The 14,379-nt window shown below is 39.3% G+C and overlaps 1 protein-coding gene across 7 annotated transcripts in view; it reads left to right on the top strand.

The window, feature by feature from the left end:
* INPP5A (inositol polyphosphate-5-phosphatase A) overlaps positions 1 to 14,379 on the top strand; it is a 408,827-nt gene that overhangs the window by 354,285 nt on the left and 40,163 nt on the right. The window contains exon 12 of one of the 7 annotated variants that reach the window (XM_043552494.1): positions 9,589 to 10,474. The exons of the other annotated variants lie outside the window; for them this stretch is intronic. Coding sequence (XP_043408429.1) covers positions 9,589 to 9,717 — 129 coding nt within the window. The 3' untranslated portion in view covers positions 9,718 to 10,474. Of the gene's footprint in view, positions 1 to 9,588; positions 10,475 to 14,379 lie in introns of those variants that run through there. 7 annotated transcript variants of the gene reach the window in all.

Genomic DNA, 14,379 nt, shown 5'->3' with positions numbered 1-14,379 from the left:
ATGATTGAATGTGTCCATGCCTATTGACTTTTTCTATGATTTATAGCTTTGTTTAGTCGATATTCCCATCGAAATTGTATAATTAATTATAAGTGGGGCTGTCAGGTCTGCAGGATGGAGTGCCCTGATGAGTATTTGGGAAGATTAAATTTTCCTTAGCTATACCGATGCAAGGCTTGGGAATTTTCACAGCACTATGGCTGTTGGATAAAGATGTTTTCTGTGTGTTTAGCAACTGCTTTAGCTCAAGATCCATTGATTTTCTGAGCTCTTTTTTATCAGTGTGGTGTCTCTTCAGTAACAGTGGAATTTGTGCAGTTGTGACAAGACATGACAAATATTTATTATAAACAGCCTACTTTATCATTGTCCATACACAGTTATTCCGTCTTTTTTACACTTTAATCAACAAGAATTCTTAAGATAGATGGAGAAATGGTTATCATGTTTATGAAAAATCTAAAACAGATACAAATTATCAGTTCAGCAGAAATACTGTCTTTTCCAGTCTGAAATATCTCAGGTCTAATATTTTCCAAACTTCAGCAACTGTCCCTGTTTCCTCCACAAAATGGCATGTACAATGAGTAAGTGAAGACCCTTCTATATCATTCTGTTTAAAAAAGATCAGTGCAGATAGCAACTTTACTAAGGTATGCAGTAAGATAGAAAAGAGAAAATTCATGTCAAATCTCTAACTAATGCAAAATTATCATAGAACATCAAGTGAGATTTACCTTAGTATTGTAATGTACTTCAAGGACCCAGTTCAACTCTGGTATAACTCCATTGACTACAATGGAGCTACAGTGCCTACGTGCTCCAGTGGTGAGTGTTACAAAGAAAATAATGGGAAGGATGGAATGCATGAGTCACACGAGGCTGAACTTGGCTCTGATTGTCACATGAATTCCTAAATATAGTGAGTTTAAGTGGGCATCTAAAAGTAGTATCTTTGAGACAGAAGAGCTTAGAAACATTGGTCCTCAGATCCAGCCAAGTTCTCCTGTACAATACCTGTATGTCCTCCTGATCCAGAGGCTGGCCTGGGACCAGTTCAGCTCCAAGAACAAGTTTGAGAAGCCTCAGGGCTATTCTAACTTGTGCCAGCGAGTAAGAGCTTTCCAGGGGACACGACACTAGCTGAAGATTATTAGAGTTCTGTGGTGTTCCGGCCACTCTCCCTTTCTAGTTATGCTCCCAACACACCCAGATAGCAGAGGGCTCACAGTGTGGGGGAAATCCTCAGCTGGCTCATTAAGCCAGTTTCATGGCCTCTGCACCACTGGAGCAGGATCTACAATCTGGTCCAACATTCCTGGCTTTGCACTATTACGTGTGGAAAAGTCAGCCATAGACCTTAGCTGTACATTTGGATTTGCCAGTTTTAGAATGATAGGCATAAACAATATCATATCATATCTTCAGGTGAATGTCATAATTCAGAGTTTTTTAAATAAATCCACGCTTTTTCCATATATTTTTCAATACTTAAAATAATTTGTACTAACTAATTCAGGATATAACTAATTATTTGCTACAAGACAGCTCATGTTCAGGAATTTCCTGTTAACTTGAAAAACATTAGAAAGAAAAACAATTCAAGGATAATTAATTATTTAACCAGAAAAAATCATAATTGTTATTGATTTGTGCAAAGGCACCATTAATTAAATGCTGCCAGTTCAGTAGCCAATTAAATAAATATATAGCAGGAATGTAAAAACTATTAATGACTGTAGGAGAATGATTAAATCATTAAAAATATTTTATAATCTTTAACCACTATCAAAAATGAAAAATGGTTCATACATTCATATATCTCACAAACTATATTCATGAACTATATCAGCAGGAAAATCATATTTTGTCCTCATGAATTTGACCATTACTGTACTGTAGGGGTTTTCAATCAACTCATTATCCTAACAGCTTTGAGGCTGATCCTGCTTCCACTGCAGCTAGAGGATAGTTTGGCCATTGACTTCAATGGGAGCAGAGCTGGCTTTCGTGATGTCGTTGAGCTATCTCATGTACTGCTTGTAGAAACTATATTGTGACTATATGGGTATAACATTTGTCCTCCTTTCTTGCTGCATCCTCATGAAAAGACTGTCTGTACTTCTTCTTCTGTCTATTCTGTTCTTTTGGGACCTAGGACTCAATCTTTCCTAGAGATAAGTCACCTTTGCACTACTCAAGAGGCATAAAGGAGATTTAAGGCTGCCTTAGGCAGACAGCTGAAGACCGCTGCAGCTTGGGGGAATCCTTGGCTGCCTTTACACTGTCTACTTCCTGCATCACAGATACATCAGGAGCACGCTAGGGGCAGGTAGGGATAGGACCAGAGTGCAATGCAGTTTGGTGATCCTAGGCCAGTTGAATGATTCATAAGGAATTGTTCTTCCCAGCATTTGTGTTTTGGTCCAAACCAGACCCCAGCTGATTCTAGGATTGCCAGGTAGCGTAACGTTATCTCTACCCTGCCACTTTTCAAATGCTTTCACATATTTCCCGCAGCAGTCTGTGGCAGCAGATCTGCTGACTCCCTTCTCTAGGTCCAGGAAAAGCCCAATAACCTTTGGTCTTCAGACACCATGAAAGGGAAATGTTTATATATTTCATCTTACTGTACCTTTTAGATGGGATAAGACAAAATGAAGGCTATGGCTGTGTTGTTTTTGTTTTGTTTACATCAACTGTCAAATACCCATTTCTTCTAGCAGATCCCAAATAACAGAGAATGGAGAATAAATTCCTATAACAAGCACTTCACCTAGCTGTCTGGCCTACTGTCCTGTGTACAACAAAAGATATCTTTCTTGGGGCTTAATCCCTTTGATCCAAAAGTCTTTTTAGATTAACTAACATACATAAGAGAAGAGAACTAGAATGTCTTATAAAAATGGTTCTGATTATAAAGATTGTGTTCTCCATATGTCAAACAAGGATTTAAAGTAATTATTGAGCTAATTAATTTGAGATTTTTTTTCTTAATGCAGGTGTTAATCTTTTCAAAATGATCAGCAATTGCTGATTTTTTAAATATTTCTAGGGAAACCTAAAGGGATTTGTGAGGGTGAGAGAGAGAGATGTTTAATCCACTAGGGACTTTTATTAAGCTTTTTTGTGTGAATGTGTGCTCATGAAGTTAAGGAACTGGCATCACTGAAAATGTATTAATCAACAGACAAGATATAGCACAATGCACTCTTCCCAATGGCCTTGGCTCTGACCCTTTTAAAGATAATGGGAATGCTGTCCACTAAGAACTAGATTAGGACGATCAAACGCATTTCATCAGGATTTGACTTGAACCATGATCCCAGAGGTGAAAAGGCAGAGGTTTATCCACTGAGCCACCTAGCCCCTGTCCAGATAAAATCTTGAATATGATGTATAAGGGGAAAATTAAGATAGAGAAAGGAAATTGACTGTTCAGGATCACAGGTGCCGAGGACTGGGGGAGAAGGGAACCTATACACCTGAATATATCAGAGCAATCTTCTTAATTTAAAGCTATACTCTGAGGTGACTGTTTTTCACATAATATAAATGGGAAAATGACATAATGCATCCCTCCTTCACTTGAAAACAGTATTCACCTGCTAGGACTTTTGTTAGCTCAATTCAGTACTTAGTCGGTGTGCAGTGAGATGGTTCTAAAAGTCCAAAATGGGAAACAGTGGAAGGAGGAAATCTAATGATCTGACCAATACATTCCACTAACAAATGTAAAGTCAGTAAATGTTTGGGAAGCTGGGGTATACAATTAAAATATGTCTCTTTCTACAATGTATCAGGGTGTCACATCAGTACAAGACTGGTGTTCCACATTCGTTGATTATTCTCTTGTATAATTGCTCTCAAAACTCCATGGTCACAAAACTACCAATAGTGCCTAATGATTCTTTGCTCCACTGTGCTGTTCTCCCTACTACATGCAAGAATCAAAACCAGTTCATGTGTACATGCAACAGTGTTGAATACTGTTCTAAAGCATTCCATCTGTCCTTAGATTAGTATAATCAAATGGGGGAAACCCTTGTATCCATATTAGAAGTCTGAATTCTGGCACATAGTCAATTTAATCCAACTGACATATTTTGATGTATAGGTAATTTTTTTAAACTGAACTGAATATGAGATAACACTGTATTCTGTAGCACAGAAGCACATTTGTGTATACCTGATTACCCTGAAAGCCCAATACAGTAGTCCTTAGATAAAATTCTCATTAACAAGAATGGGAAAGTTGCCTGAGTAAAGACTGCGGAATCTGGACCAAAGTCTTTGTTCAGCTAATGTGTATTTTTTTTTTAGATCCCCATAAGTAATGTATAAAATTCCTACATTTTTATGTCCGTATCAAATTGCAGTCCCCAAATCACATGTAAAGCACAGTACGTTCCACAATACTAATTTCCTAGTGGTACAAATTCATGTTGTATTTTATTACCAGAGACATTTAAAAATGAATAGACATATACAGTAAATCTATCAAACTTTAATTAGGAATAGCCTAATCTTTATAAATCTTTTTCTAAAAGTTATTCTATTCCGACTTATATTTTGTGTATGCATATATAATAGGATATTCTGTGTATGTATAAATACAGTGCAATTGAGTTGCCGTCACAAGTGTTACAATATAAATAATCTAAGTGTCTGTTCCATCAAATAGCCTTGTAAGAGCTATTCATGGAAGTATGGTTTTGCAAGATCAGACCCTTGAAATCAAGGGGCTCCTTGTAGGCACAGGGATCTATAGAATCAGTTACAGGATGAGGATCTTATTAAAATCAAGCTAAGCACAAAAATGTTCATTTTGACTCTGAGCCTGATTTGGAAAGATTGCAATATTAGTGTAATAAATTTTTATTCAACAGCAGCTACCTCAAGTAAGGGATATACACTTTTGAGTAGACTTCTTTAGGCGTTAGAATAGGGACATGCAAACTTCGCCCAACTTGATGGGTTTGGAAACTAGCCAAAACCTGAACTCTCACCTAGTTTGTATACAGTGGAGCGGATAATACTGACCCCTTTATAGTGGCTCTGCTGAAATGAAGATGGAGCATTGAATGATGGGACCTGTAATCTTTGTGTTTTGTGCCTCTGTTTTAAAAGATGCAAGTGGCTTGGCTGCATTTTAGAATACCTTGGACTGTTTTTTGTTTAACCCTCAGCTCAGAGATATGGGAAGGGAGAACTTAAAGTTCCTTCTTGAGAACTACTTAAATTGAGAACTGCCAAAATTCAGGTTCTGAAATGAAACACTTTCTTTTGAACATATCCCAAAATAAAATAAGGAGTGGATCCTGTCTGATGTGGATCAGGGTATTGACAGCAGTGCTGAGCTACTAGTACATTGCTGAGCATAGTGCTTGTTACCTACAATCCAATAGAGAAGTGTGTGTACAGGCTGGAGGACCAGGAAAAACAGGGTCTAGTATACATCATGAGGTACTGAATGGCTGCTAGGGAGGGTTAATGTATCATGTGAATCTTTCTGAAGCATTTCTGTCAGTGGTTGGCCCTCATGCTGCCCCGGCTCTCAATTTCTTGTGCAGTAGCTCTTAAGCACACTTGAATAAACCATTACTCATGGCTGGCATTAAGAATAACTGAAAATCCCACAACATACGTAATTTGCATTCATCAAATTGTCCTCATGTACTTATACTGTGACCGCACCCTGGTGCTAGCAGTTCTAACCCCATGTCCTGCCCACTTTCCCCCACAGTCATCAGTGCTCAGTTCATAGCAGGGATCAACAACATCATCATCGAACATCCCTTGATTCGAGGATGATCTCTACCACAGATTTACATCTAGGCCCTGAGATGACTCAGGAGTCCAATAGCAGGGATAGAGGTTGCTCATAGGCCCTGAATCAGGAAAACACTTGAGTGCACATTTGGAGTTAAGTACATACTTCAGTGTCTTCCTGAATAGAGGTGCTTTCCTGAACTGGGACCATATTGCTGAGCCGTAAGCACATTCCTCTGCACTATGCTGTATGTAGTCTCCCATCTCATACAGAGAGGTGTCATCCACCTCTGCGGCACCATTTATTCCAACCTCAGCCTGGACCTTACAAAGCACTCTCAGGGGAAGGCAGGGATGTGCATCTGAGGAGAGGGGAATATGGGGAAGTAGACAAGGAGAAATGGTGCCAAGATCCTTATGGAACAGTCTTATAGAATTTTAAAAGGAAGCAATCAATACAGCTCTATAGAAATTACTCTAAAAATCTATGTACGTAGCATAGTTGTAGCTGTGTCCGTTCCAGGATAGTAGAGAGACAAAGTAGGTGAAATAATATATTTTATTGGACCAACTGCTATTGATAAGAGAGAAAAGCTTGATAAGAGAGACAGGACAATAGCGGAGAAGCTTGCAGACTGTTAATACGCCCTGAGGCTACTGTCACACTTCCAGAGCCCTTTTCACATTGGGGGAACTTCTAGGGGAGCCAGGGAAAGAGTCCCAGAGCCAGTGAAGACACATGGAGTTGCCATGCAGATGACTCTTGCCTCCTGCACACACAACCCTCCCATGGCATAACCTTAGGAAAGCTCCATAAGTGGCAGTTCCCCTCAAAACCTTTTTCCTACAGGTAAACTCATGGCGTACAAGTGAGGTCCCAAAGGACCAGAGCAGGGCATGCATAGAACTTATCTTTAAAAGGGGGAACAAAGAAGACCTGGAGAATTACAGACTAGTCAACCTAACTTTGATACCTGGAATGATACTGTAACAAATTATTAAATAATCAGTTTATAAACACCTAGAGGATAATAGGGTGATAAGGAATAGCCAGCATGGATTTGTCAAGAACAAATCATGCCACAGCAACCTAATTTCCTTCTTTGACAGGGTTACTGGCCAAGTGCATGGGGGGCAGAGGAGGAAGCAGTAGACATGATATATCTTGATTTTAGTAAGGCTTTTGACACAATTGCACAACATTCTCACAACATTCCCACTGGGGAAATGTGGTCTAGATGAAATTACTATTAGTTGGGTGCATAACTGGCTGAAAGACCGTACTCAAAGTGTAAGTATCAATGGTTCGCTGTCAAACTGGGAGCACATATCTAGAGTGGTCCTGCAGGCCTCAGTCCTGGGTCTGAAACTATTGAGTAAGTTCATTAATGATTTGGATAATGGAGTGGAGAGTATGCTTAAAAAAAACAAAAATTGCAGATGGCACCAGGCTCGGCAAGGTTGTATGCACTTTGGAGGACATGATTAGAATTCAAAATGACTTTGACAAATTTAGAGAATTGGTCTCAAATCAATAAGATGACATCAACAAGACAAATGCAAAGTACTATACTTAGAAAGGAAAAAATCAAATGCACAACTACAAAATGGGAGTAACTGGCTAGGTGGTAGTACTGCTGAAAGGATCTGAGGGTTATAATGGATACAAATTGAGTGTTTCATCAATGTGATGCAGTTGTAATAAAGGCTAATAACATTCTGGGATGTATTAACAGGAGCCATGTGTAAGCCATATGTAACCCAACCCTCTAAACCCACCTTGCTTCAGTGGCTACTGCCAGTCATCATCTAGCCCCCCGCTCACTGGGGCAGACTGCAGTCTGTAATGGCCACTCATCAGTGGCAAGGGGGTTGGACCTGCTGCCTTTGCCTAGCCCCTGGGCTGCCTCTCTGCAGCCCCAGTACCTTTTGTAGGCCTTCACCAAGGTCTGCAGCCTGGGGGTTCACCAGGCTGGAGCTCCCCAGTGCCCTTTGCCCTTCCCCAGCACTGCTCCATTTCAGGTACCTTGCTCTCAGGCAGCTCGCCTTTCCCACTCCAGGGCTAGAGTGAGACTCCTTCAGCGTCTGCCCTCTTATCAGGGCCAGCTGGGCCCTAACTGAGCTGGTCACAGCTGTGGTCAGCTACACCGTCAGCTTCCCCTTATTTCTAGCTGCAGCCCTCTCCAGGGCTGCTTTTAACCCCTTTTCTGCGGGAGTGGGGCAGCCGTCCCATTTCAGCTGTTATAAAGACAGTGGTGATCAATTGTTCTCCATGGCCACTGAAAGTAGGACAAGAAGTAATGGGCTTAATCTGCAGCAAAGGAGATTTTGGTTAGATATTAGGAAAAACTTTCTAACTATAAGAGTAGTTAAGGGAATAGGCTTCCAAGGGATGTTGTGGAATCTTCAACATTGAAGATTTTGAAAAACATGTTGGACAAACACCTGTCAGGGATGGTCTAAGTTTATTGGATCCTGCCACAGCGCAGGAAGTTGGACTGGATGACTTCTTAATGATCCTATTGCCATGGGATTTTGATGGAAGTTGATGATTTGGGCTCAGGTCCGATTTTGGCCTTTAATATGAAATGGCCCAGCTCAGACTGAACTATAGTATTACCACTGCAATACAAAAAAGTGTGGTTAATAAATATTTGCATTTAATAGTAACATTACAGGATAAGTTATGAGGGTTTTCCTGTAAAAACGTTGTCACACTTGAGTGCTGGCTACCGTTTTGTGATGTTTTCTCTTTTAAGAGGAAGAAATTTAAAGAAGATTCAAAATGTAGAGTAACAGACAATCTTAAAAAAAAAACAAAAACAGGAGGACTTGTGGCACCTTAGAGACTAACAAATTTATTTGAGCATAAGCTTTCATGGGCTACAGCCCACTTCATCGGATGCATTGAATGGAACATATAGTAAGAAGATATATACACACATACAGAGAAGGTGGAATTTGCCATACAAACTGTAAGAGGCTAATTAATTAAGATGAGCTATTAACAGCAGGAGAAAAAAAAAACTTTTGTAGTGATAATCAAGATGGCCCATTTAGACAGTTGACAAGAAGGTGTGAGGATACTTAACATGTGGAAATAGATTCAATATGTGTAATGACCCAGCCTGCTGTAAACAGATTAAATCTGTGTTTGAGAGTTTTATACCTGAGACAGAGAGACCACTATTTCCCCAAGTCTTTATTTGAAGTCATTGGCAGTTTAGTTTGAGAAAGGACTGCAGAATCACTCCTCAAATATTTCCCTCTTGATTGTAAAGCTTATATTTTCCACAAGTCTTTTAAAGAGTGTGCACTTTACATGAGTTACTATGGCCAGACTTCACATATTTTAATTTTCTAAGGTCGTTTCTGTGTGCTCATCTCCTCTTTTTTTCTTTTTCTTTTTTTTTTTTTTTGTCTGAAACTTCATTTCCCTTTCACAGCTGTGAATTCTCTGGTGGTTGCTGCAGATGGATTTGATAAATGCTGCTAATATCACCTTCTGATCTAACAATGCTCTGACTTTGGTCTGTAGGTCTTGATGAGTAATTGCCGTTGTTCTACTCCAATGACTGAATTAAGTTGCCCTGTTATAAAGGGTTCATACTTCTGTGATTTTAGCCAAGGCAGCTCATAGCAGTGTCCCTGTGGACATTGACCTTTTTCACGGTACCTTTTTACTCTTAAAGTCTAAGCCAGCAAAATTAACATGGTTTCTTTAACTAGCTAAGCTGTGTTAAAATTCTTTGATCATTTTAAATGTTCAAGTGAAATCATTTCTGAATTTAATATTCCGTGTAAATACTCTCTTAGGCCAAAATCCTGGTCCCAGTGCACAGCCTGAACTGCTGTAGGGGAGCTCTTTCTTCAGCCAGCACACTAGCTTCAGGACTGAAAGAGCTAATTGCAACCCCTCCACACTCACCTACTGCATCCCCATAAGAGGGAATAGCAAGTGGATTTGCATAGCAATGGATTCACGAGCCTAGCCCAACCCTATATCTCTGCTGCCCAGTAGTACATGGGAGCATCTGAGCAGGGCTTTGCTGCATACAACTCCTGTGCACATTCCCCAGATTCTGCAACCCATCGTGTGACTGATCCACACGGTTCCCCTTGAAAAGGCTATAAAGGAGGGGGCAGAGAAAACCCACCTCTCTCCAGGACTCTGAACAAGTATGCCAAGCTTTAACACAGTCACTTTTAACAGCCCTCTTGTAAACCCATGGAAACTGTAGTTCATAGTGGCAACACTCAGAGCTGCAGCAGTGCCACTATAATAAAGTGTGGGAACTCAGCCCTGCCATCATTCTATACACAGAATTCTGATTGAAGTTACTGCAAGTTTTGTATGGAGATCAGTGGTGGGATTAGTAATTGTTCGGGTACGTTGAACATTTGCATATGTCAGTGGTTGAAATGAAGCACCCATTGGATGTTCTATGACGCTTTAGAACTGCACTCGTTATCAATAACCTTATTGAATTATAAATGTTATAGGGGCAAATTTTGTCCCTTTCCTTCACAGACACCCCTTTTTTTTTCCACTGTTGAAATATGTCCAACTGTTCTTAAGTTCGAAGAGGCTTCATTATATCCAGTAACCAGAAATAATTTGCTTTAAGCCAATTATTTTTTTACAAATAAGTTATTACAATGTGAATAAAGCTTTTACGGTGGTATTGATCATGATAGTTAAAAAAAGATTAGTCACAAGTTCATGCTGATTAATATTGTCTCATTGTTTCCTTGTACTCCCACCTCCATCTGTCTGTACCACTCTGTTGTCTCTTGTCTTGGGGCTGTTGTACACTACAGAGTTAGGTTGGCTTAACTACATCTCTCAGGGCTGTGAAAAATGTCACGCCCTATGCGATATAATTAAGCCATACTAAATCCTGTTGTAGACAATGCTAGGTCAATGAAAGAATTTTTCTGACAACCTAGCTACCACCTCTAGGAGAGATGGATTTACTATAGTGACAGTAGAACCCGTTCTGCTGCTGTAGTAAGTAACTACACTACAATGTTTCTAGTGTAGATAAGGCCTAATACTTAGAGTGTAAACTCTTTAAGGGGTAGGGATCATCTTTTTGTTCTGTATTTGCACAGTGCCTAGCACAATGGAATCCTGGTCCATAACTCGGGCTCCTAAGCACTGCAATAATGCAAATAATAACAAAATGAAAATCATATGGTTGGTTACATTAGTCATCATTGAGGCTAATGCGGTACACATCCAGATATTTCATGACAAATGTTATATTATTAGCACTTGAGCTGACTGGATTGCGAACTTGTCAGATTTCACTAACTAAGCAAAGTCAGGCTGTGGCCATTTCTAGACTACGTCTACACTATGAACTACGGATGTAATTCCCAGTTCACACAGCTGTACTCATGCTGTCCTCTGAGCTAGTATATTAAAAATAGTGGTGTAGCCGTGGAAGCTCGGGCAGTGGCAGCGTCAGTATGGGCTAGCCGCACCAAGTACAAACCCACCTGAACTCCATGGGTGCATACTCTGAATGGCTAGCCCATATCATTGCTGCCCATGCTGTCATAGCTACACTAGTATTTTTAGTGTGCTAGCTCAGATGAGAGCTAGCGTAAGTATGCCCACATGAGCTGAGAGTCACACCCGTAACTCGTAGTGTAGACAGAGCCTTAGACTGAAAACCTGAAGGGAAAAGTCAGTAGATAGAGTTCTTTCCTCTAAATCACATTCTAACCATTGTCCCAGTGTGGGATGATTGAGGACTTTATCTTGGTTGTACCATTTTTGGGTAAGACTTAAACTCAAGAACCTGAACACCATGGTCAGTAAAGATCCCACGGCAATGTTTGCAAAACTAGGAATCTTCTCCTTAGTGTCCTGGCCAAATTCTAACTTCGGTAATAATATCCATCTCATATAAAATTACTCTATCATTTCTTTGAAAAAATCTCAATTAGTATAGTATAATGTTTCTGATGTTGTTATACATCTGCCATGTTCTACCTTATAAGTGACTGTATTTCATTATTAAATGAAGTGGTCCACCATGTTAGCAATAGCAGTAAATATTTGTATTATGGTAACACCTGAAAGCCCCCATTAGGATTGCACATTGTGTGGGGCATGGTACACATACAAAAAGGACAAAATCCCTATTCTGTAGGGTTTCCAGCCTAAAGACACAAATAGACAAAGGGTAAGAAATGTGGCTGCAGCACGGAAGCAAATGAGTATGGTGAAAAACTGGCATAGATTTATTAGTTTCATCATGTTTATGTAACATGTAATTGAAGCACCTATGTACTTGCAAAAAGACCCATCAAAATAATAATTAATTATAAAGGCCCAAATTCTGCAGTCCTTAAATTTTAACTCACTTCCTCACCACTGATGTCAGTGGTAGTTTGCCTGAGTAAGGACTATGTAAAAACCGATTCAGGACCTCAGAATTTTGACTCAGGAAGAAAGCTAAGTGGAAGTACAGCAACTCCAAACAGCAAACTCATATAAATAAATCTATCCGTTCAAAAAAAATGATGTGCTACAATCTGAGTTGAATCTCACACTTATACATCAGTGTATGTACTGTGCGCATACAAATGCATACTGTATATATTCACTGAGGTCCACTCGTATATGTGTGAGTGGACATGAGGCTAGGGAAATACCGGCAGATTATCCATCATGAATGGTTTGTACCATCCAACTCATAGAAACCTTGTGATTAAATAGTCATACGAGACTGTTCAGTGAACGTTGTAGGCAAAATACTCCGTTATGTAACTCCTTTGCTATCAGTGGAGTTATACCAGTAGAGAATTTGCCCCGTATCTTTCAACCATATGTATAAAGTATATGAGGTCAAGTTTGTTTGGAATAATGTACCTTACCTATGAAACTTTGGCTTGTCATGCGGTCTCTGTATCAGCTTCCAACTATAATACTTGAAACCCTGTTATAATTGCTCAAATTACCCCAGCACTCCGTATAACACCTAAAAGGCTTGGTTCTCAAGGATGATGTTACAATGAGTAAATTGAATGGGACAATATATTGATTTTCAGGCTTTCAATTGAATTTCTTTGTCATCTTCAAAACATGTAGGATGAACTACAACTATATTTAAACAAAGGTTACTATTACTGCAGTGAAATTATTCACAACACCATTTAATGCACAATATGAAAACAACTATAATCATCCTCAGAATCATTGTGCATAGCAATATAATTGGTTCATCCTTTTAAAATACAGAGATAAATAATTAAAAATAGGGGCCCAGTTCCCAATGACATTAAAGGTGCTCAGCACTCAGAGTGTTGTGCCCCTAATTATTATTAATAATAATAATTATTTGTATTACAGTAGAACCTAGAAGCCCCAGCCCTGGGCCAGAACCCCATTGTTCTAGGCATAGTACAAACACAGAAGAAAAAGATGCCCTGCTCCAAATCTAACCCTTTCTCTTACTGAGTTGAATTTAAGCTATTACAGTGGTTTGCGGTGTTTAACATTTTGTCTGGAATCTGTTGAGCTCTACCATCTCTCATTAACTGACAGCTTACTCTTTGGGGCAAAGAACTTGGAAGGGGACCAATCTTTTATGTACTTCAAGGAAAACACCACTTACAATAATTTTACTCCTAAAAAATCAGTTATAATTTGCTAAAAATAAAAACACTACAAAATCTGAAATATACACTACATGCATCTGTGTCTGCAGTGGGTACCTGACAAAGAAGAGAGAAGCCCAAGTAGAGTTCCCACAAGCAATTCATTAATATATTGAACACACTCTCATCCTCTTCCACCGACCAGGAGTATCCAAAGCAGCTATTTGCTATTGGGGGACACTGCTTGAGCATAAAGGTGTGGATATTGGAGACAGAGTAGAAGAAATGTAGGCTTTCTCTAGTAAGCACCTAGAGAAAAATAAGTAATTTCATTAAATGAATAAATTTGTTTAAACATAATTCAAATACAGAAAGGTACTACTGTATCCAGAAATAATTCAATGAAGTAAAAATGTGCCTTTTAAACAGAGTTTTCTTTTGCAGTTGAGCCTTCCCCAGCTGTTCTAAGCAATCTCCAAACATTTCTTAATAATATTTTAGCAACCAAGTTGTTCGTTTGCATCCCACCACGTTGTCATTAGTTTTTGCTTTTATTGTTAACTTTAAAGGTATATCACTGCTTGTTAAAACTCAGGAGATGCATTGAGCCTCTAGGGTACAATACATTCTTGTTCCTATCAGTCATCTGTATCACAGCAATGTCAGCAGCTCATCTGCAGTACATAGCCCATAACTAAACAAGCCACCACCAACAGTACATAAAAACACCAGAGATCTCTTCAGATGTTACTGAGAAGTAGCTCTCACCGATGTGTCTAACCACTTAATCCTCTAGACTTTGGCCTCCAGTCAGTTCCCAAATATCATAACAAAAATAATCTGGATATACAAAGTTTAGAATGTTTGAATGCATATGAGAGGACAATGCAGTTATTTAACATCCTCAGCATTGGTCATTTATTCAGTTTTTGTATTCTTCTAACTTCAAAAAACCCTCTTTTCCCCCTCCCCCCCCCCACTGTTTTTTTTCCT

Source organism: Chelonia mydas, chromosome 7 (assembly GCF_015237465.2).
Source record: "Chelonia mydas isolate rCheMyd1 chromosome 7, rCheMyd1.pri.v2, whole genome shotgun sequence".
Classification (NCBI taxonomy): domain Eukaryota; kingdom Metazoa; phylum Chordata; order Testudines; family Cheloniidae; genus Chelonia; species Chelonia mydas.
The sequence above is the reverse complement of the archived record's forward strand: the minus strand, read 5'-3'. Positions and strand labels throughout refer to the sequence as shown.